The 23,499-nt window shown below is 42.1% G+C and overlaps 1 protein-coding gene across 1 annotated transcript in view; it reads right to left on the bottom strand.

The window, feature by feature from the left end:
- The window catches only part of ATP6V1C1 (ATPase H+ transporting V1 subunit C1), a 37,888-nt gene extending 15,073 nt beyond the window's left edge, over positions 1-22,815 (bottom strand). Inside the window, exons 1-4 of the mRNA XM_079795978.1 lie at positions 22,630-22,815; positions 4,251-4,421; positions 3,452-3,519; positions 1,061-1,146 (exon numbers count right to left, since the gene is read on the bottom strand). Coding sequence (XP_079652104.1) covers positions 1,061-1,146; positions 3,452-3,519; positions 4,251-4,382 — 286 coding nt within the window. The 5' untranslated portion in view covers positions 4,383-4,421; positions 22,630-22,815. The remainder of the gene's footprint in view (positions 1-1,060; positions 1,147-3,451; positions 3,520-4,250; positions 4,422-22,629) is intronic.
- Between the last annotated feature and the right edge of the window lie 684 nt (positions 22,816-23,499).

Below are 23,499 nucleotides of genomic sequence, written 5' to 3'. Positions count from 1 at the left end.
TTAACATCAATTAATCAAAATTTTACCTTGCAATCTGATTGAATCTCATACTTACTCAATTTTTTTTTAAAATATGTCTTTATTGATTTCTGAGAGGAAAGGAGATAGAAACATCAATGATTAGAATCACTGATCAGCTGCCTCCTGCACACACTCCACTGGGGATCGGGCCCACAACCTGGGCTTGTGCCCTGACTAGGAATTGAACCCAAGAACCTGCAACTTATTGGTGCATAGGTCAACATTCAACCATTGAATCACACTGGCTGGGCAAAATACTGCTCCTTCTGAGAGTCTTAACCACACTGCTCCATAATGCTGCCTCAGCATCCCTTTTGTGTGGCCAAGTGGCCTGCAGGGGCCTAGAAATTACACTACCCTCTCCCTCAGTAACAGCCCTAAATCACAGCCTCCAGAGTCACAACTAAGTGTAAGTTCCTGATTAAACTCTCCCTGATCCCCCACTGCCCCGGGCCTTCCCCTTGAGTACCCTTTAGATAAGGCCCTCTCCAAGTTACCAAAACCCTACTCTTTTGGGTCTCAATTGACCAATGAGGACTTAGCCCGGGAATCCCAAAGCACTCCACCCACAGACCCTATTAAAGGCATGTGTCCTGATGCTCTGGCCTGTACCCTGCCTTGACCTCTCCATGGGCCCTACCTCCTCCAGGACCTGTGAGTAATGAACTTCTCTATTTCACTTTCCCTTGAGGTCTTTTGTTGAACAGTGGCTCACCATCCCATGACACCCTGGGGCTCTACTTAACAAATGTTAATTTAACAAAGTCACATTAGTGATCTTATAGTAGGCAATACAGAAAAAAAGGAAAGGAGTTATTTTGTATTGTAATGACATAAAACTAAAAATCAGCCTAATTTAAAATAAAGCAAACGCTAAAGTGGTATTTCATAACAAACAACAAATGCAGTACAAATGACAACAATGATGTCAAAGCCACCTTTATAAAGCCAATACTTCACACATTGAACTCTGTTTTGTTTTGTAGCTTAGTCATTCACTCTGTACAAGTCAACATCAAATCATGAGACATGAGCTTACCTCCATTTGCCAGCAGGTTCTCCTGAACTTTATCTTTACTATCCTCCAATACGTCAGCCATATATTGGGCCACTTTCTTAACCACCCTTGGGAGAAAAAAGAAAATCAACAATAATTTTCAGGAGAAAGACCCAAATTCCATGCCATACAATGAACACATTACAAAAAGACATAAAACTGACTATATATGTTCCCATTACACATATCTATATAATATAAAACAAGTAGGTCCTAACTTCTTTAAATAATGTTTTAAGGATAAAACGGACCAAAATTTTGTTTTATGCAAAACTCAACTGAATAACCATAGAGTTTCAAAGAGACATGAAACATATTTATTAATCTGAAAAAGTAGCGAGAAACAGTCTGTAAATAGCCATATATTATAAACTGAAAAACTGGGCGATGGATTTGCAAGGACCAAGAATAAAGGAGGAGGCAGAGAGCTAGTGAGCAATCACCAATTATATGCTTTCACTTAGGATGAAACAGAATACAAGCAACAGTAATGATTCAGCAACATTTGCAAGAAGCAATCGTATACAAGAAACCTTAGTGCCAAAACTTCTGAGGCACCTAGATATCACCCTGTCAATTTCTTCATTTTATAAGTAAAGACATCGAATTACAAAGAGAATAAGTTGACTTAATCACAAAACCAGTTAGCGGCGGATTTGTGACTAGAAATGTGGTGTCTTGACTCTGCAGTCTGGTGTTCTTTCCCTTATCCAGTTGTGCCACTAGGCCCTGGATGAAATTCAAAAGTATACAAGACAAAATCACTAACTTCACACTGCTTAAAGTTGAATTGGAGAGCTACCAAAATACACAAATGACTAAATGCAAAGCAATCTGTGCTAAGTGCCAGCTAAGATTACCAAGCTATAGACAGAGAAGCATAAAGGAAAAAGGGATCACTCCCAGCTACTGTAATCAAGAAGCACATGGCTCCTGAACTGGGTAACGAAGGAAGGGAATGGTTTTGAAAGGGTGATCAGACAGGAAGAAAGTATACTCTTGCCGCAGGGCATCACATGAGTCAAGACCAGGAGAGGTAGAAAAGCAACAGGCAATCAGAGAATGATGAGCAGTCCAGACTGCCTGGAATATCATGCTGAGGACAAGGGGATATTATGCTGGGAAGGTAGGCTGGGCCAGACTGCAGACAGATAGCCGCTGATGTCAGACTTCAGAGAGAGGGATAACACGGTCAGAACAGGGCTCGGACAATCTGATGACTGTGTGCTCAATGGCAGGGAGGGTAAACTGGAAGACAAATTCAGAAACTCCTGCACAAGAACCAATAATAAGGGCCAGAAAAATGGACAGAAGGGCTAAATTTGAATGACCTCAACCTAAGGAAGTGGAACAATTTCAGAAAAAAATATGCCATAAATCTTCAACATGTTTAACCTGAAATCTGTACATACACTTGGCTGTGTCTCCAAAATTCACCTATTCCAGTGATGGCGAACCTATGACACGCGTGTCAGCACTGACACGCGTAGCCATTTCTGATGACACGCGGCCGCATGCCGAGGATGAAACATTTGCTGCTCCTGAGGATGAAACATTTGCGAAATAATGTTTTTTCCTCAAAGTGACACACTACCCGAGTTATGCTCAGTTTTTTGGCGAAGTTTTACACACCAAGCTCAAAAGGTTGCCCATCACTGAATTCCTTCAGAGGAGACAAACTATTATTCCCCTATAAATTAACAAGTTTCTTTTAAACAGAACCATTGCTATGAACATTCAAAAATGTGCATATGTTCATGGTTGATAAAAATATAGTAAGGTTGATTATGGTGATGGCTGCACAACTCTGTGAATATACTAAGAATCAATGCATTGTACATTTTAAATAGGTGAATTGCATGATATGTAAAGTATATCGCAATAAAAATGATAACATCACACTTCGAACAGGTGTATGTTATTGTATGGAAATTATATATATAAAAAGTCTAAGCGGCCATTCGACCATTCACTATGACATGCACTGACCACCAGGGGACAGATGCTCAATGCACAGGCATGGAAACATGGAACAGACTGATGAATCTCAGAGGGAAGGGGGAAGAGGGGAGAGTGGGAAGAGATTAACCAAAAATCTTACATGCATACTAGAGGGTGCACTGGTGGGGTCCCTCGGCCTGGCCTGCAGGGATCAGGCCGAAACCAGCAGTCTGACATCCCACGAAGGGTACTGGATTGCGAGAGGGCGCAGGTCAGGCCGAGGGACCCCACCAGTGCACAAATCCGTGCACCAGGTCTCTAGTATCATCATAAAGTCAATTGCAAATTTTTAAATGTTGAAAAAAGAGTCAACATTTCTAAAACCATTCCAATAAGCACAGTATCCACGTGTGGTGCATATAAGTACATTACCCTTCTACAAATGCATCCAGTTTAGCCAGTTCATCCGACAAACCAACCAAGACATCCAGTGTGCCAACCTAGAGGGGCAATACAGCATTTTATTACTTAGGTTTCTCTCTCTTTCTCTCTTTTTTTTTTTTACAAGATGGTACAACATCTTAATTTGAAGGGCCCACAAACTTAAGTTCTCCTTTTTTTATTTCATAATGTGCAAGTGTGGTTAAAAAATGTTTGCCAGACATTTCAAAACTATTACATGTACAAGATAATCCTCTAATGCAGGGGTATAACCACTGTTTAAGACATGACAATTCTGCAAAGGCAGGCCTGTGCCTCTGCTTGTCCTGCCCAGTGACGGTGGATCAACTGAAGCCATGGTTTACAATAGCAGCTCTTAAGCACAGGTCCGTGACTGCATTAGAGGGTCTGTAACTGAATTTATATGCAAAACTGTGTGTGTGTAAATGAGCATGTTTTGGAAGAAATGTCCAGTGTTTTGAAGGAATTCATAACTCCCAAAATAGATATCAAATCTTTTCATAAAATTTCTCATTACAATTTAAATTACAGTTTAGAAAAGCATAAATGTTTAGAAAAAACGTTATTTTGTTTAGGTAGCTCACTTCTAAAATCTCAATTTACTTATTACCTAAAATCTGAAGATTGGAAAGAACAAGAACAGGTTTTAAATTATGCCATGGCTAGAGAAGGAACCTGGATATCTCATTGCCACCAAAAGGGAAGCAGAGACACACTGCCCTCCCTTTCATGATGAACTCACACACTGTGCTGCAGAGTGCAGTTTTACCTTTAAGTCAGGAATGTTGAACTTTGAACTAACAGCAAGATTATTGTTCTTTGTAGTTGCTGCATGCAATTTTTCCCACGTTTGTTGACATGTTTTCTCCCCAGGAGCCGAAATAAGCCAGAACTCAGTCATGTTTGTTACCAGGTACTTCTTCCAAAATCAACAGAGACTCTGAAATACAAAGTAAAACAACAACAAAAAAATTTAGTATTGTTTGCTTCTAAAGTATTTCAGAGTCACAGGATAAGTCATAAATATAACCTATTTCAAAACTAATCTACCACTGACATATGATCCCAAAGTCAAAATTACTTACTTGGAAGTAAATCCATATAAATGGTAAAAGGTGATGTTATTTATCTACACTAATAAGAGAGAAACATGCTAATTGACCGTACCTTCACGACGCCCACCAGACAATCAGGAGTATGCAAATTAACCCAACAAAGATGGCGGGTTAATTTGCATACACAGGCGCTGAGTGGCCGGTGCAGGACGCTTGCATCGTCACCATGGTGAAGACACAGGCGTTCTGCACCACCCCAGCCACTCAGGGCCTCTGGGCAGCGTGGGAAGGCAGAAAGGTGACTCCGGGGCAGAGCACAAAGGCGGCTCCAGCCAGAGCAAAGGCGGTGCTGGCAGCCAGGGGAAGGAAGGCCCATTCTTGCACGAATCTTCGTGCATCAGGCCTCTAGTGATAATATAAAAGAGATAATAAAGACCTAATACATTAAGTATCTAATTTTTAAAAAAATCACAAAACATCCTAAAAGGGGAATTATTTAAGAAGATAGACTACCCAAAATACCAACCACCAATAGTTACATTCCACGAAAGTCAGAGAGTCAAATATTTTTAAGTTTCTCTTAAACTTTTAAAGCATGAAATACAATAAAAAAAACATGCCACCCTAGCCAGTGTGGCTCATTTGGTTGGAGTGCTGTCCTGTGCACTGAAAGGTGGTGGGTTGGATTCCCAGTCGGGGCACATACCCAGATTGCAAGTTCCATCCCCAGTTGGCGGACGTACGGGAGGCAACTCATCCATGTTTCTCACGTTGATGTTTCTCTCTCTCCCTCTCCTTTTCCCTCTCTCGCAAAACAATAAAAACATATCCTCAGATGAGGATTCAAAAAAATTAGTTTAATATACATAAATTGAATCAATGCATTTGAACAGTAGCCACCAAATATATTTGTCACAGCTGGCTTAGCAAATCCTACATGGTTAGCCAAATTGGGGTTCATTTTAATCCATATTCAACCTAAGGAATTCTCCTCAAATCCCTGGCATATACTTAGCTGCCATAAAACATTTATACATTTGCAAAAGAAAAAAATAAATCTTGACAATCAGCCCTGCATTTAAAAATATGACCTTAGGGTAGGGGTGGAGGATACAACACTATTGGATCTGAGTGAGAAAATATAATAGTATCATTATTTCTACTTTAATATGCCTCCTTTTTCAGCAGTTCCAGTCCCATTAAGACACAACCAACCCTCTTCTACAGTCTTTCTTCCTCCCCCTTTCCCTAGATCCCTCTCCCCCTCTCTCTCATACACACACACACACACACACACACACACACACACACACACAAACATGAAAAGTACAGAGCCAAATTTTTTCAGAATCTAAGTAATAAAGCACACAAACCAAAAGGAACTCATAAAAATTAAAATCTAATAGTATCATTATTTCTACTTTAATATGCCTTCATTAGAACCACTATTAGCTTTCTACTACCACTGCTGGTTTAACGTGTCCTGAAACTTGGAGGCTATCTCAGATAGAAGATAACTATCTTACAAAGTTGTCTTGATAACAAACTCAGATAGTGAACTTTATAAAGAACTTGATAAATTTAAATTACCTTTAAAATGTAAATTATAGTTCATCATAATGAACTTTCATAATTTCAGAAGCCCACTGCAATTAAAGTAACCCTACCTAATCATTATACAATTGAAAGTGAACTTAACATAGATGCCATTCTATATGTCTGGGTGTTTTGTTTTTTTAACTTCAGTTTGTAGAGCATCTGCATTATACCAGGTACTGGTCTAAAGTTTTTATGCATTATTATCCCAGTCATCCCAACACCTCTATGAAATACATATCACCCTACCCACTTACAGGTAAGAAACTCCGAGAAGGTAAACTGGTATAAGTTTAGACAGTCAAGAATTGTACTCTAAGATGTCTTTTCCAACAATACGGATAAAGCTGCATAAAGGGCTACAATCGAATGGCCAACAAACTAAACACAGACCTGTTAGTGATGGCTAGACCAGACAAAGCACTTGGTCTGGCCAGAAAACGGTACAACTTCACTGGCTGTCCAAGGATGGGAGCCACTCAAAGCACCAGTTCTAAGGAGGCCATCCAGAGATAAGCTGAGATTTAAAACAAAAGCAAAACCAAAATCCTCACTAGCCTACATGAGAAACTTCAAATGTTAAACTTCAAAGCTATTATATAAACACTAGAGGCCCAGTGCACGAGATTCGTGCATGGGTGTGTGTGTGTGTGTGTGTGTGTGTGTTTAGCTTTGGGGGTGGGGGGGGCGGGGAGGGGAGCAGGGGGTCCCTCAGCCCGGCCTGTGCCCTCTCGCAGTCTGGGAGCCGTGCGGGGATGTCCCTCCACCTCCACTGCGCTCGCCAGCCATGAGCTGGCTTCTGGCTGAGCGGTGCTCCCCGTGTGGGAACGCACTGACCACCAGGGGACAGCTCCTGCAATCAGCGTCTGCCCCCCTGGTGGTCAGTGCAAGTCCTAGCAACCGGTCGTTCCGCTGTTCAGTTTATTTGCATGTTACCCTTTTATTATGTAGGATAGGATAAGTCTACCCATATTCTTTTCCAACCTGACTTTTTCACTTACCCTATTTTTATAATTATTCATGGTGATTCATATAGATGTAGTTCATTAATTTTAAATGCTATATGGTATTTTATAAGCAAACTAAAATTTATTATCCATTTTCCTCTGAAAGATAGTTATATTGTTTTACTTTTGGGCTATGATAAACAAGTCTGCAGTGCACAACTTTGTACTGCATGTCTCTGTTTTTGTGAGTTTCCCCAGGACAGAGAGGAGTAAAACAGCTGAATTGAAGAGTATGATAATGTGGTAGAATTTTCTCAAAAAGGAAGGCTTGCTTTGACCAACAAAACACATGGAAGCCACACTATTATATAAAGTTCAGGGCCCAGGCCATGAGAGACCTTGAAACTTCAACTTATGTTTACTGGGTGGCTGCCCTCAGACCACCATGGAAGGAGGCCAGTCTAGCCCACTGTGAGACAAGAGGCCACATGGCAGAGGAACAACACTGTAGCTGACAACCAGCATAAACTGGCAAACACGTGAGGCCATCCTGAAGCTTTCAGCCCAGCCAGTGTCCCAGCTGAATGCAGGCCCATCAGTGAGCACAGATGAAACAAGATGAAGAACCACAGAGACAACCCACAGAACCAGGAGAAATAAGAAATCACTGTGTCAGGCACTAAATTTGGGGGTGGTTTGTTATGTATCATGAGATAATTGACAAAGACCAACGTCAATTCTATTGGGTATTGCCAAACTGTTCTCTAAAGCAATTACCAACATAAATTCCCACACAATGGCATACATTGTTCATAACTATATGCTTATAGAAAGCACAAAAGCATGCATAAAAGGGGCTTCTTTAGTTGTTTATATAAGACATTATTTCTTTTAAAAATATTTGGAGTAAATACGACAAAATGTAATACCTGTTAAAACTGGGTAGTGGGTACATGGATGTCTATTAATCTAAAATATTTCAACTTTTCCTGTATACTTGAAATATTTCAAAATTAAATATTTAAGATGTTTTAAGAATTTATGATAAATTAAATAGAACAATACTTAGCAAATTTATAAAAAATACAAGTTTCGTGAAATTTCAAATGGAATAGCCAGAGAATAATCTAGTTACCAAATTAATCCTCCAAGCACAACTTTTCTTTGTTTTTAACTTTTCTGTTTTTTGTTTGTTTGTTTGTTTTTAGTATTTTTTTTTAATCGATTTCAGAGAGGAAGGGGTGGGGGGAGAGAGACAGAGAGAAACATCAATGATGAGAGAGAATCACTGATCAGCTGCCTCCTACACGTCCCCCACTGGGATCGAGCCTGCAACCTGGGCATGTGCCCTGACCAGGAATCGAACCGTGACCTCCTGGTTCACAGGTCGACGCTCAACCACTGAGCCACGTCGGCCGGGCAACTTTTCGGTTTTAACCCTAGCAGATATGCTTTCTAAAATGTTTATACCCTCTTATAACCAAGTGTAATATATTGAACACAAACCTTTTTGATGTTTCAGGATTTTTTTTAGGAAGTATTTTCGAGCCCTGGCCAGTGTTGGTCAGTGGGTTGGGCATCATCCCATGCACCAAAATGCTGCCAGTTCGATTTCTGGTCAGGGCACATGCCTGGGTTGTGGGATCGATCTCCAGTAGGGGGCATGCTGATCAATGTTTCTTTTTTTCTCTCTATTCCCTTCCTCTAAAAAAAATTTTTTTAATTTAATTTAAAATGTAAATTCCTAGTGAAATGGTGTGGGTCTATCACCTGCTTTCCTGTCATCCCCTTTTTCTCTGCTGCAACTCCCAGGCCACCTCACATCAGCTGCTCCGATACTTGCTACCTTTTCACTTTCCTTTGTCCTCTTTGGCCTTGGTTATCACCTTATCTCTGGTCTCCTGGATCTAATATTCTTGCACTTAACCAATCTAGCTTTTTCAGCCCCAACACCAATTATAGGACTACCTTGACCTTTTTAATTCTCAGTTGAATTCAATACATCTTTAAATTTAATAATCCAGATCTTCTAAGTGATAGTAGTTTTGGAAAATTGAGGTTTTATTGTAATTATACAAGTGATTCTGTTAAACAAAGTATAGTTAATCACATATTTTTTATACCCCCTTTCTCCCCAAAAATGGCAAGTGATAAAGTCAATTGTTAAGTTCTTCCTGATGATACTGTTAAATTATGTAAATTGCAGCTTCTTAAAAGACTGTAATAATATGAGCTACTACTAGAGATGTCACTATCATACCATTAAGAGTTCTAGAAAATCTTTTTCATCCAACAGGTTTCCAAAGGACTTTAAGAAATTAGAACCTCCTGGTTCATTTATTCTCATAATTTATATTCCTCTCTCCCTCTCCCTTCCTCTATGAAATCAATAAAAATATTTAAATTTTTTAAAAAAGAAATTAGAAAAAGGATCCCATTTTCTCATCTATAAATACCTGCTCTATCCTACTTCAACTGAGCTTTCATCAGGATCAAATAAAATGATTATCACGATGATTCTAAACGAAACTGGAATCCAAAAATGTTTAGGAAAATTACAGAATGTTCTCTAGTTCCATTTTTTAACTGAAGCTTTCTCTAGAGCCTATTTGGAGACGAGGAGGCAAAGACCTCTTCCGTGCTTAATACTGTGTTATATATACTTCTCATTCAATATCTTAATTCTCATATCATCCCTATACACTAGATAGAAATACTCAGAGAGGTTAGTCATTTACCAAGGTCACACAACTAACAAATGGAATTCAAATCTTGTCGTATTGCACTAAGACCATGTTATTTCTCTGTGTCATGCTAGGAGAAGAGAAGGTTCTGCACCCAAGTCTACCTGAGCTCTCCTATTTGAAGAGTGATCCACACACAGCCTTAAACCCTTTCACCTCAGGTTTGATTCCAGGTCAGAGCACCCTGCAGGCCCAGTGAATTCTGCTACTAGATAAAGGGATCTGGGCTTCCTTTCCCTTTTGTTTTCATTTCTAAAACAGTAGCATCCAACCTCCAAAACTATTCCATCTCCTAGAACAATGATTCCTCCAAATAGAAAAGCAAATTAAAAAAAAAAAAATAGAGATTCAAGGACCTGGAGCTCAAGAGCACAAACTTTGGAGTCTCACATAGTTAAAACCCTGACTCTCCCCCCTTATTAGTTTCCTCATCTGTGAAGTGGAATATTACAAATCTCCTCCCAGAGCTGTTGGAAGGAAGGAATAAAACGATGCATCTAGATCTTCACCTTTCCATTCAACCTCCCTTCCTGGGGGTGACCGTATTTGCTACTGCCCCAACCCGTCCTAATTCCAAAGGCTGTTCCCAGTATTCCAGATGGAAAATATATTGTTTACTTAATATCTTACAAATGTCACTATTATGCATTTATCACACTATCCTCCCTCCTTTTTAATAACATACTTTCCACTCCACCATACTGGGAAATCCAGAAGGGCCAAAATCATATCGTCCCTGAAGCCCTGAATGCCAGCATACACAATACTTGTCTTATGAATAAATGAAGTATAATTATAACAGTGACTCTGAGTTAATCAAAACATCTAATTAGGGGAAAAATAAGGACCAAGAAAAATATGTAATCATTTTTTATTTAGAGGCTTTCAAAAAACAAATCCTAACTTTAGTTTATAAATTAAAAATTGGTTAAGTTGCAGATTACTAAGCCTTTGTCTTTTGTTATTTTAAGGGTGAATCTAATCCTATATAATAAAAGGCTAATATGCAAATCAACTGAACAGCAGAACAACTGGTCACTATGACATGCACTGACCACCAGGGGGCAGACACTCAATGAAGGAGCTGCCCCCAGTGGTCAGTGCGCTCCTACAGCGGGAGCGCTGCTCAGCCAGAAGCCGGGCTCACAGCTGGCCAGTGCAGCTGCAGTGGCGGGAGCCTCTCCCACCTCTGTGGCAGCGCTAAGGATGTCCAACTGATGGGCTCCCGGACTGCGAGAGGGTGCAGGCCGGGCTGAGGGACCCCCACCCCCACCCCGAGTGCATGAATCTCCTGCACCAGGCCTCTGTTCAAAATATAAAAGAGAGGGCTTGAGGGGAAAAAAAACTTACCTGTGCTTTAGCAAAGCCATGGCTTCAGTCCTTTTATCTCCTAGTCAAAGCAATCTATAAAAGGAGCCTGATGGGAAAGACAAGCTACTTAAATACCTAAGGACAAATGTAAGACCTACCCATGAGGACATCAATGTCTTTTGTAAAATCCCTGTTTTCTCTGTCTTTTATCCTGTCATCTATGCAAGTCACATAAAAAAACTCTTCTTGAAATGTAAGAACAATTTAAGCTCAGTTCCAAACAAAAGTTTTCATTGCAGATGAATGTATATGCTTTTTTTGGTGAGAAAATGAAATCCTTGTTGTTAAACACATTTCCCTTCTCTCAGCTGCATATAAACAGAGTGAAAACTGTTGGTGTCCACTGGTTATCATCTCACCAAGCACCTGGACTTCTGTTTTTATTCCTAATTATTTCCTTTTGTTTCAGCTTGTATTTTGGAAGACAGGAACAAATGCAGGCCAATCATATTTAAACTAAAGAGGAAATTGTTAAAAAGGTATACCAATTGAATGTTGGAGTTCCTCAAGACTCAGATCTAGGTCTAAGTCCCTCTGTTATATGTATGGATGGATGTGTGCGTACACAGTTTTTCTCTCTACACTCAAGGCAATTTCAGTCTAGATGCTGAACATTCTCCCAAATTTGTATCTCCAGCCCAGGCCCTCCACTGCTTCTAGATCTGTACCTAGCAAGTCTCCACAACTGCTTACAGGATGCCTTCACTGGGGTGTCTCAAAAGCACCTAAAACCCAACATTTCCCATCCAACTCATAATCTCGCCCCCAAACCTGGTCATACTCCAGTGTTTCCTGAGTCAGTCCAGGCGACAACTAGAACTGTCAAATGTCATCAAGAAAGCAGCCAATACTTACTGGGCATGGGCACTTCCTGTCTACTAGCACCAGTCAAAACACTTTACATGTATTAAGTCACTTAGTATTTTTAAAACAACCCTATTAGATGGGTAGTAGTTGCAAATGAAGAAACCAAGACACAGACCACATAATATGTATTCATGTCATATGTCAAAGAACATATATGCTCAAGATAAACATATTATATGCTCTCATAGCACCTTCCCGAAGGACACCATTTATTAATGTCTCTCTTTCAAATAAACTGCCCATTAGGGTAAGTGGAAACACGGATAGATTTTGTTCACAACTGTATCTGCAGTACCTGGCACAGAAAGCTGGTATGTAGAACCTCAAAAAGTTTATGTTGAATATTCTTGAATGAATAAATAATTGTAAGGGTTAAATGAGATAATATAAAGTACCTGGCTTATAATTGTATCTTCACTTAAAAGTGTCAAAAATCAACTTTACTGAAATATAATTTATATGCAATAAAATATACTCATTATAAGAGTAGTTACATGAGTTATTGACAAACACATACATCGGTATAACCAGCACTAAAACCAAATTTAAGAACATTTCTGTCATCCCAAAGCCTTCCCTCATACCCAGTCCCAATCAGTCCCTACCCCATGCCAGCCCTGGGCAGATGCTAATCCGCTTTGTGTCACACTATAGGTGACTTCTGTCTGCCTGATCTAGAATTTCATTGCAAATTCTTGGAAGCATGTTATGTACTCTTTTGTCCCTGGCTTCTTTTGCTCAGCATGTCTGACTTTTGTCCATGCTGAGTGTATCAGCAGTTCATTCTGTTTATTGCTTAGTATTCCATTACATAAATGTACTAGTTTGCTTATCTATTCATCTGTTGATGGAAATTCGGATTGTTACTGGTTTGGGGCCATTAACAACAAGGGTGCTATAAACATTCCTCTACAAAGTTTTTTGTAAAAATATTTTTTCATTTCTTTCGGATAAACATCTTAAAATGGAATTTCTGAGTTGACTGATTAGCATATATTTAACTTTATAAAAAGCTGCCAAACTGTTTTCCAAAATAGTTATAACATTTTATATTCCATTAGCAAGCTATACAAGTTCTAGTTGTTCCATATGCTCACCAACACTGAGTTCTGTGAAGTTTTCAATTCTGATGTCTAATATATCAATATTTTATTTTATAATACAGAGAGGGGCAAAAGGAAGTTTACAGCTGTGAGTACCTGAAACAGTTTATTATTGTATTATTATGTATTATTGTATTGTTCTCCATATGAACAACTGTAAACCTACTTTGCCCAACCCTGAATATACTTTCTGAGCATAAGAAAAATGTGCCTACCCCAAGGTCACAAGGATTTATCTTGCTTGGACTTCATTGAGCTTCTTGAGTCTGTGTTTATAGTTTTCATCAAATTTGGAAATATTTCATCCATTATTTTCTTCAAAATTTTTTCTGCTTCCCTTTCACTTCTATTGAGATAGAAATTACATGTTAAACTACCTGCTATTGTCCCACAGGTCAATGAGCTTCTATTAATTTTTTTAGCTGTTTTGTTCTCTGTGCTTCAGTTTGGACATTCTTGCTGTATCTTTTCGTGTGCTGACCTTTTCTTTAGAATAATCTGCTATTCACCTCATGAAGTGAATTTTCCCCACTTTAGTAGATGTATTTTTCAGCTTTATCAATATATATAAAAGGCTAAGTGTCCATCCGTCTCGCCGGTAGCTATGATGCACACTGACCACCAGGGATCAGACGCTCAACGCAGGAGCTGCCATGACGCACACTGGCCATCCTATATAATAAAGAGCTAATATGCAAATGATCGTCACGCCATCACGCCGGGGCCGGGGGACCTGAGGCTGTGCCCCACACCAGGCGCTGGGCCGAGGGACCTGAGGCCATGCCCCCGACCCTGGCACCGGGCCGGGGGACCTGAGGCTGTGCCCCCCACCCTGAGGGGCTTGACGGGGGTGGGGCCAGCCAGGTCTGGGTCTCACACGATTTCGAGGTGCACACGGGTGGGCCGGGACTTGACTCTGGGTCCCGGGGTGCACCCCAGACTCTGACAGGAGGGAGATTTTCATATATGTTTTACTAATTTTCTTTCACCTCTGACACTTCTATTATAGAGAAAGGGCAAATAGCAGTATTAAAATATTTCCTCTAATTCCCTTTTAATGTGCACGAATTTCATGCACCGGGCCAGTTGTAAGTTCCATATTTTCAAACTTTCCATTTCTTTCCTCACTATGTTCATGTTTTCTGTTAAATCAATAAGCATATTTATAATTTATAATGTTATTAGTGTTGATCACTGGATTTTGTCTTTTTTTTTTTAAGAAAGAAGGCAAGGGGGGGAAAGGGAGGGAGAGGGAGAGGGAAAGAGAAACATTGATGAGGTCAAACCCACAACCCAGGTAAGTTTGACCGGGAATTGAACCCACAACCTTTCAGTGTATGGATGATGCTCCTACCACTGAGCCACACTGGCCAGGGCTTGTTGTCTTTCTTTTTAAAGAATGTTGTATTTTGTTCTGACAAGTAGACAAGTCACTTGAGAATCAGCATGACCCATTCAAAACTTGTTTTAAACTTTGTTCAATGTGTCTAAGGTGGCACTCTAGGACTACTCTAGCTCTACTACCAAGAGCTGAGCTTCTGGGGTCCTACTGAATGCCCCAGGTATTCAAGAAAGTATCCCAATGCCGCTCGGCCCCAGGAGCCCTGGAAATTATTCAGCTTACAGCTTTCTAGGGGTTTTTGCTGGCCCTTGTGCAGAGATACCAATACAGGTTTCTGTCTACCTCCCTCCTCTCTGCCAATCTGACCTGCAAATTCCAGCCAGACAAGCCTCCCCCAACTCCAGTCTCCTCAACTCAGCATGACAACATGCTTTGCTTGGTTTCCCCATCCTAAACCAGGGTCAAGAGAGTGACTCCAAGCAGAAAGATGGAGGGATTACAGAGTTCGCTTCATCTGTTTCCTCTCAGTTCCTATACTACCTGTTACCCAACATCTGGAAATAGGTTTTTCACATATTTGTTGTTTTCTAGTTGTTCATGGAAAGAAAATATGTTACCAGTTATTTCATCATGGTCAAACATTAAAGTCTTATCTAGTTTTGTTGTATGAATTGTTCTTGAGTTTTGGGTTTTGCTCTGTTTGTTTCTATGTAAGGATTCGGCCACAACCTCCCAGCCTCTCTCAGCCCCATGTTTTAACATTTAACAAAAAACAGGAGTAACAACAACAGGACGTGAAAAATGTAACAAGTCTAGGCTGAAAGACTATAGCAATACTTTGTTTGTGAAGAACGAAGCACACCAATGAACATGTACTGCTTTGGTAATAAGGAGGGAAAATGTTCATTTTCATTAAATATAAGAACAGATGCAGCCTGAACAAATGTCCCGCACATGCACATATGTGTCATTAATGTGCAAATGTATGGCATGGTATCATGATTGATAAAATATAAATTCATTTAAAATTGTTAATAAAGATATAACCTGCCATCATTAATATATTCTTAATCTAAAATTTTGTCACGAGACCCCCCCAAAAAATGTTGTGATTAAAAAGGGAGGACAGACAGCCCTAGCTGGTTTGGCTCAGTGGACAGAGCGTCGGCCGGTGGGCTGAAGGGTCCTAGTTTGATTCCGGTCAAGGGCATATGCTCGGGTTGTGCTGGATCCCCAGTAGGTGGTAGGGAGTGTGCAGGAGGCAGCAGATCAATGATTCTCTCTCATCATCAATGTTTCTATCTCTCCTTCTCTCTTCCTCTCTGAAATTTTTTTAAAAAAGGGAGGACAATTTCTGAAAGGTAGTTTGTCAATGTTTATCGAGAGCCAAATTATGTGCACACATTTTAGCCCAATTTTTCCAACTTTAAGGAAACAAGGATAGGTATAGGTATAAATATTAAATTACTTTTTAAAGATTGTTAAATATTACCTCCTGGAAGTGGATTATAAATGTTTACAATCTTTCTGTATATTTCTATTTCTTAATTTTTAAATAAATTACATGTAAACACACACAAAAAAACAAAACAAAATACTTTTTAAAAAGCATTCTAACCTCACACTTGAAAACACTGAAAAGTTTAGAGACCACTCATTAAATGGCATGGCAACAAAGAACTCCGGTGATCACACCAAAGAGAAGGGCAAAGCTGGTTAGCAGTAGCTATCTATGTCTGAAGCATGAGATCAAAGCTGGTAATAGCCTCCCTATCTCACCGGGAACTACAGCCAGAGAAAACCCACAAGCGAACTTCAGGGAACACACTGTAAAGGCCAGAGAACTGCACTGAGACTATGAAGACTTAGAATCTAATCTCAGTTCTTTGTATCACTGTCCGCATAAATTTCATTTGTACAATGAGAGGATTGGATTATGACATCCAGGATCTTTTTCTGTTCCTTTATACCATGAATCTATACTGGTTGAGATTTAAAACTCTTTTTTTTTTTAAATCTATTTTCAGGTAATTCAGATGATTGGTCTGGTTTCAGAACCACTGTACTAAAACAGCCATTTCTGTGGTTATATAGTGACTAGAGGCCCGGTGCATGAAAATTCATACACTGGGGTGGGGGGTCCCTCAGCCCAACCTGCCCCTCTCACAGTCTGGGAGCCCTCAGGGGATGTCCTAAGCCGCAGTCTGGCATCCCTCTGCAGAAGGTGACCGGCCCAATCAGGAGAAGGCGCCACCCCCATCACCCCGCCGCTGCTGCCATGCTGGCCACCACAGCTGCCTACACTGGGCCCTCACAGCTGCCGGGCTGCCTGCACTCGGTCCTCGCAGCTGCCCTGGCTTTGTCCAGAAGGACGTCCAGAAGGACGTTTGGCTGTTCCATCTAATTAGCATATTACCCTTTTATTATTATAGATTAGTGAATGTTACAGGAAATATTATTTAATAAGATGGCTAAAAGTCCTATCACCATTACTAAGAATCACACACTACTGTTAGGCCTGTAATACAGAAATGATTTTTGTGCTATGGGGCTTAGAAATTTCAAATATATCAACCGCCTTCTTGCATGCTGTCTGTGGACGCTTACAAACTTTAAAAAAGTGAAAGCAATATGATATATGAAATGGTGTACAGGGCAAAACAAAATCTGGTTAAACTCTTTTTTTTTACTCAAGAAATGCACAATTTTATTTAATTTATGGAGGACAGAATACAGGCAATTTTAAATGGCAGAAAATTCCTTGTAATTTCTGGGAAGGCCGGATAAATTGGTAGGCATGGCAAAGGAGGGCACTGTACACCTATTACTGAAGTCATCATCGGAACCTTCTGAGTTCCCAGAGACTTCCTCTCTGCCTCGGGCAACTCAGCAGTGACCCAGGGAGCAAACAATACCTTCCATGCTAGGGGGTTCCCTGAGTCTACACTCATGGCTCCCACATGTTACTTCCCTGTTTTACTGGTAATGGCAATCACTTATTGAATATGTACTATACTGTATAATAAGCACTTTATGTCAAGCAATTTTGTGCTTAATTCTTTCACAGATGTTATCACTATCCCCATTTGCAAAGGAGAACAGTAAATGAAATTACTTGCCCAAGGTCACACTGCTAGCAACTACATACATTTTATATGCTAGTTTATTAAAATACTACTCTTAACTTCTATATCCTCAACATCTAGGAGACTTCTTGTCACTAACAAGCACTCAGGTATCTGTCCAACAAATAAATGATGGCACCACATATAGGGTTTTGCAACCAAATGGTACCTCTCTCCTCCAGGAGTTTAGAAATAAATATATGGGATCATTTTAGGTTTTCCCAATGTGAGGGTCACTATCAGCATTGAGTGGATAAGGGCTAAATAAGGGCCTGTCCAAATGCCAATAGCACCCACAGAAAAACACTAAACTATAGGCTGATTCATAAAAATAAAAATCTTTCATGGTAAAGTTAATCCACCTGTTAATGAGCTTAATTTACAAGTAACTTCATATTCATTGATAGTTTCCTTAAAATACCTTAAAAGGTACATCAGTCTCATTTTACATAACACCATTTTTGCTTTTACCTGGCATTTTTGCTGTTGTTAATCCTCACCAGAGGATATTTTTTCCATTGATTTTTAGAGAGTGAAAGGAAGGGGGAAGGGAGAAAGGAGAGGGGGAGAGGGAGAAGGAAACAGGGAGAGAGAGAGAGAGAGAGAGAGAGAGAGAGAGAGACAGACAGACAGACAGACAGACACATGACACATCAATGTGAGAGAGGCACATTGATTGGTTGATTTATTGCCTCCCACAGCCACCCCAACGGGGGCCCGGGACTGAACCTGCAACCCAGTCACATGTCCTTGACCTGAATCAAACCCGAGATCCTTTGTTTAGCAGACTGATCTCTAACCACTGTTTAGGGCTATCTGGCATTTTATTTTCAAACTAGAGGCCTGGTGCACAAATTATAATTTCTGGGAAGGCCGGATAAATTGGTAGGCATGGCAAAGGAGGGCACTGTACACCTATTACTGAAGTCATCATCGGAACCTTCTGAGTTCCCAAAGACTTCCTCTTTGCCTCTGGCAACTCAGCAGTGACCCAGGGAGCAAACAATACCTTCCATGCCAGGGGGTTCCCTGAGTCTACACTCATGGCTCCCACATGTTACTTCCTTTTTTTACTGGTAATGGCAATCACTTATTGAATATGTACTATACTAAGTGTTTAGCCTGGCCTGCGGGATTGGGCCAAAACCGGCTCTCCAACAACCCCCAAGGGGTCCCAGATTGAGAGATGGCACAGGCTAGGCTGAGGGACTCCACCGGTGCACGATCAGGGCCGGGGAGGGACATGGGAGGTTGGCCAGCAGGAGAGGGACTGCGGGAGGGCTCCAGGGCATGTCCGGCCCATCTGATTCAGTCCTGATAGGCTGGACCCTAGCAGCAGCTAACCTACGGGTCGGAGCGTCTGCCCCCTGGTGGTCAGTGCACATCATAGCGAGCGGTTGAGTGGCCTTAGCATATCATTAGCATATTACGCTTTGATTGGTTGAATGGCCAACTGGTCGACCGGACACTTAGCATATTAGGCTTTTATTATATAGGATTATATAGGATGCACAGGCATCTCATTTTAAATATACAGCTCATGTCCCATTTTATATTCTCTGATGGAACCAAAGCACCTCTCCTCCACTGCCCACCTGCCTCCTTTCAGCAGATTTGCACAATGATATAGCATAAGAAGTAGATTTGCCACGAGAAAATCATTTTGCTTCATTATCAAGAATATAGTTTTTAAAAAAAGAATATAGTTTAAAATTTCTAGTTCCAAGGTCAATAGGAAATTTTAGATTGCCCTCATTCATTGCCTGAGCTATCTTTCCAAGGGCATTATGCTAATGGTTTCTACTATGTCTTAAAATCATCATTGAAATGAGAATTTAATATTAACTAGTTTATAATTAAAATTGTATAAAAATCCACATCCAAAGGGTGAAAGAGATTTACTATTGCAGACAGATCAGAATATAGACAAGAACAAAATTTAACTAGGAGATACTTAGTTACAAAACCATAGTTACCCCTAAACAGACTTAAGTTAAAAAGACTGACTGTTTAGGGGCTGGTGGACTATAAGGAGAGCCTTTTGCAAAAGTTTACTCTGGTATTTCAGTTTTGCTCTTTGGCCAATGGATTATTTCACAAGTTGGGGTGGGGGACGGGGAAATCAAAGAATGAGATTTCTGAAGCCAGAAGTTTCTTTTTAGTTATAAAAATGAATGTATATGAGGATCCTAATATGCCAAAAAATAAAAATGAGCATTTCTGGCACAGTTTTAAAAGCAGAATTACTCTAACCACCTAGCTCTCAGCATTTACTTGAGTCAGACCCCAAGTACTGTTTCTTTAGATTTTATCTAGGCTAGTCCCTGCAAGACATACCAAAAAAGATCCAGGAATTCTGAGACAACCCCTGAGGCCCAGTCTTCAGCACAATCTGAGACTTGCTTATTGACAAAATAACCCTGATTGACAACCTGAGCACTTTCAGCTTGCTGTTTGTTATCACCTCCAACTGAACTGTAAACTGAATAGCTTTACTCAAGCTTACAGAACACAGTTTTTAACCAGCTGCCAATCCCTTGTAGCTATCCTACCAGAAAAAGTTCACCCGAAGTTCTGAACCAAAGATTAACAGTGCAGTTCAAGAAACTCACCCTTCTCTCTAGATGGTATTGTGGTTAAGTACCGTGTAGGTAATCAGCAGGAACAATACACCAGCTACTGTGGAAGTTACGCTAGACTTGGACAAATCACTTTATCTGTTTCTTAGTTCCAAAGTCCAATATAGGTTCCTATTTATGCAATGAATAGCATTTTCATCTACTTCCCTCAAAGACCTGTGAGAATGAACATGAAAGGTAACTGAGTCCTCCCCGGGACTAACTACTTACTGTTCCATAGGAGATATTCTGAAAGATAACATTACCAAAGGATAAATTTGGGAAGCCAAAGGAGTTGACCACAAAACGATCCTGCTCGTCCCCACCCCCACCTCGCGTACTTCAGCGCGGCTTAGGGGTAGTTATAACAACCCTCAGTGAAGGATGCAAACAGAATCATTCTTTCCCTTCCCCGAATCTCTAGCCCCTCTAAAAGTTTATATAGCATTCTCCTTAATTGCCTTTTGGAAGAGATAAGGTGTCTTGCCTTCCAGTCTTTCAAGAGGCTTTTCACTTCCTGCGGGAAAGTTTGGACTGCTTTGCCATCTCTTGGTGAAATTACAATGTCCTTCTGAGATGATCTCTCTTCATTCACTTTTGCATCCTCCACATTCTCAACAAAACTTTCTTTTCAAACCCATGTCGACTCACTTCACTGCCTATGATCTTCGCTGGCTCCCCTCTGCTTTTAGGAATAAAAGCCTTGCTGGGCCTGACCCCAGGCTTCCCCCACCTGCCTGCCTTCCACGGCTCCCTCCACATTCAGCCATGCTAGTCCTCCTACAACTACTCAAAAGCTTTCTTCTTCCTCACGCCTCAGGGCGTTAACATGTGCTGTTCCCGCAGCCTGGAATGTTTCCACTTACACCTTAACATCCTTTTCGGACGTCAGTTCAAAAGTCATGGCCTCCAAAAAGCCTTCTTTGAACCTTCTATAAAGGCTGTGTCCTTTATAAACTCTTACACATCACACTCTCTGTTATCCCTTCAAAGCAAATTTCAGACTTACATGGTTATTTATTAAAAGCATGCCCTCTGCTCGACTGTAAGCCCTATGAGAGACCCTGTGCGTTTTCTAAATCCTAGGACCAACACAGTGCCTGGTATACAGCTGAATATGTATCAGTTGAATGAATACGTAAAGAAATCATTGAAAAGTCTTCATTACCTGACCCCAACTTTACTTCCCACTTCTCCGCAATTCAAATCCACCAAACCGGACTTTTGACGCTGCTAGAAGCACCTTTTCCCTCATCTTCAGGCCTTCAAACCCTGTGGCTTTCCCTGCCTAGAGAGTTCTCCCCATTTCTCTCCACCTGTTCAAATTCCATGGGCTTGCCAAGACCTAACTCCAGTTATCTTTTCTCCAGGATATTTCGTGGTAGTGCCGGTTCATTCATACATCTGTCCCTGCTCCACAATTCCAAAGCACTTAGCATTCTTTTTTCTAATTACATATAATCTCAGAGTACGTCAACGTGTCATGTCTGTGACTTATCTCCCCATCACTGGTGCGAACTGCCCTGTTCACACCCCACTTCTCCACTCCCAGAGCACTAAGTACTGAGCGCTCACTGACGTGTTTTTCCCCTGACATACTCCATCCCCATTTTTCCTCGGAAGAGAGCATGAGCTTCCCCGGACGCCTCTGTATCTCAGGTGATTGAAATTGGCTTATGTGACTCTCCCCTCGAGTTCCTTTCCAGGAGTCTCTTGCCTGGTATACAGCTGAATATGTATTAGTTGAATGAATAAGTAAAGGAGTCTCTTGCCTACCCTTCCCCCATTCTAATAAATGGTTAGCCTTCTCTGGATTCTTGTTCTTCCCATGCCTACAAGGACCCTGAGGCCTCGGTGAGGGGCCCCTGCATACAGGGAGGGGCTCCCAACCCCTTCAAACTGCCACACACACACACACACACACACACACACACACACACACACACATACACACCATCACGCCCCTACACCCAGCGAAGGCTCTTTCGCTCGCTGTGACCTCACACACACCACCCCGGGTCCTCATCTGGGCCACTCACCTTCATCCCCCTCCACCAAGCGGGCGTGGATACACTGTGACACCCCCTCCCTCCGCCAAGGAAAAATATCCCAGACCCGCAGTGTTTCTCCTTTTTGCCTCTGCCATTGAGAGTACCCCCCTAGCGTCCTTTCTTTTCCCCTCCTTCCTCTTCTTAAGAGGCAGAACCGGGGCCCCAGATTACGAAGAACCAGTGCCGAGAAACCAGTCACAGCCACCCAAGCCAGCTCCCACGCCACAGCCCCGGGCCCCGCGCCCGCCCCCATCCATCCCAGCCGGCGACCGCAACGCCAGCTCCGGCCCGGCCGGGACGTCCACCCCGGGCGGCCATCGCTCACTGACCCCGGCAGGTGTCCAACGAGGAAGTGGCGGCAGGAACAGGTGCGGAGGCGGACAGCCTGGCAGACGTTAAGGGCTCAGCGCTCCATCCCTCCCAGAGCTAAGCTCGGGCCTCACGGCTTCCAGGACCCCAGCGCCCCAGGAGCGAGTCACGTGCCAGCCGGAGCGGTCAGCTGACCGCGGCGCGCGCGCCGCTCCGCCTCCGCGCGCTCTACTGCGCAGCCGCAGCGCCTGCCGGGCCTCCGGAGGGGGCGGGGCTGGGGGAGCCGGGAGCCGGGAGCCGGGAGCGGGGCGGGCGGGCGGCCCTGCTGCTCCGCGGTGGGTGGAGTCTCCCGCTCAGCCGGGTGCGGGCGGAGTCCCGTTCGCCCCCTGTGAGTGTCCCCGCCACCGTTCCTAACGTTATCCCGCTCCTTCAGGTTTCTGCGGGCCGGTACCTGTCTCCAGCCTCGACACAGCCTTCTCCGCTCGGGGGTGGGTCCAGACAGCCCCGTGTTCTGAGTCACAGCCTCCCGAGTTCATTTCAGCTGATTCACCTTTTCCTTCCAGGCCACCGGACGTCAAGTCCATAAAGGGTCACCGCGCGTTTTCTGTGCACTAGGAATTGAGCTCTTTTTTTAATTTTATTTTTTAGGATTATGTGCCGGAGCCATTCGCTCCTTGAGCATGTCGCCTAGTTAATGTCATCTAGTTCATGCGTGTGCATGGTGCGTGGTAGACATAACTAGTTGAAACCACTTCAGAAGGGGAAGCCAGGGAAGGTGGGGGGACAGAGGCACGGACGCGAGGAAGCAGAGCCTTTGCGGGGCGGGCAACCCTTTGAGACCGGTATCCTGATGCACCCCATCTACATGGGAGCAAACTGAGACACGGGTG

Source organism: Cnephaeus nilssonii (genome assembly GCF_951640355.1).
Source record: "Cnephaeus nilssonii genome assembly, chromosome: 18".
NCBI lineage: Eukaryota > Metazoa > Chordata > Mammalia > Chiroptera > Vespertilionidae > Cnephaeus > Cnephaeus nilssonii.
This window is presented reverse-complemented; position numbering and strand designations above follow the sequence as displayed.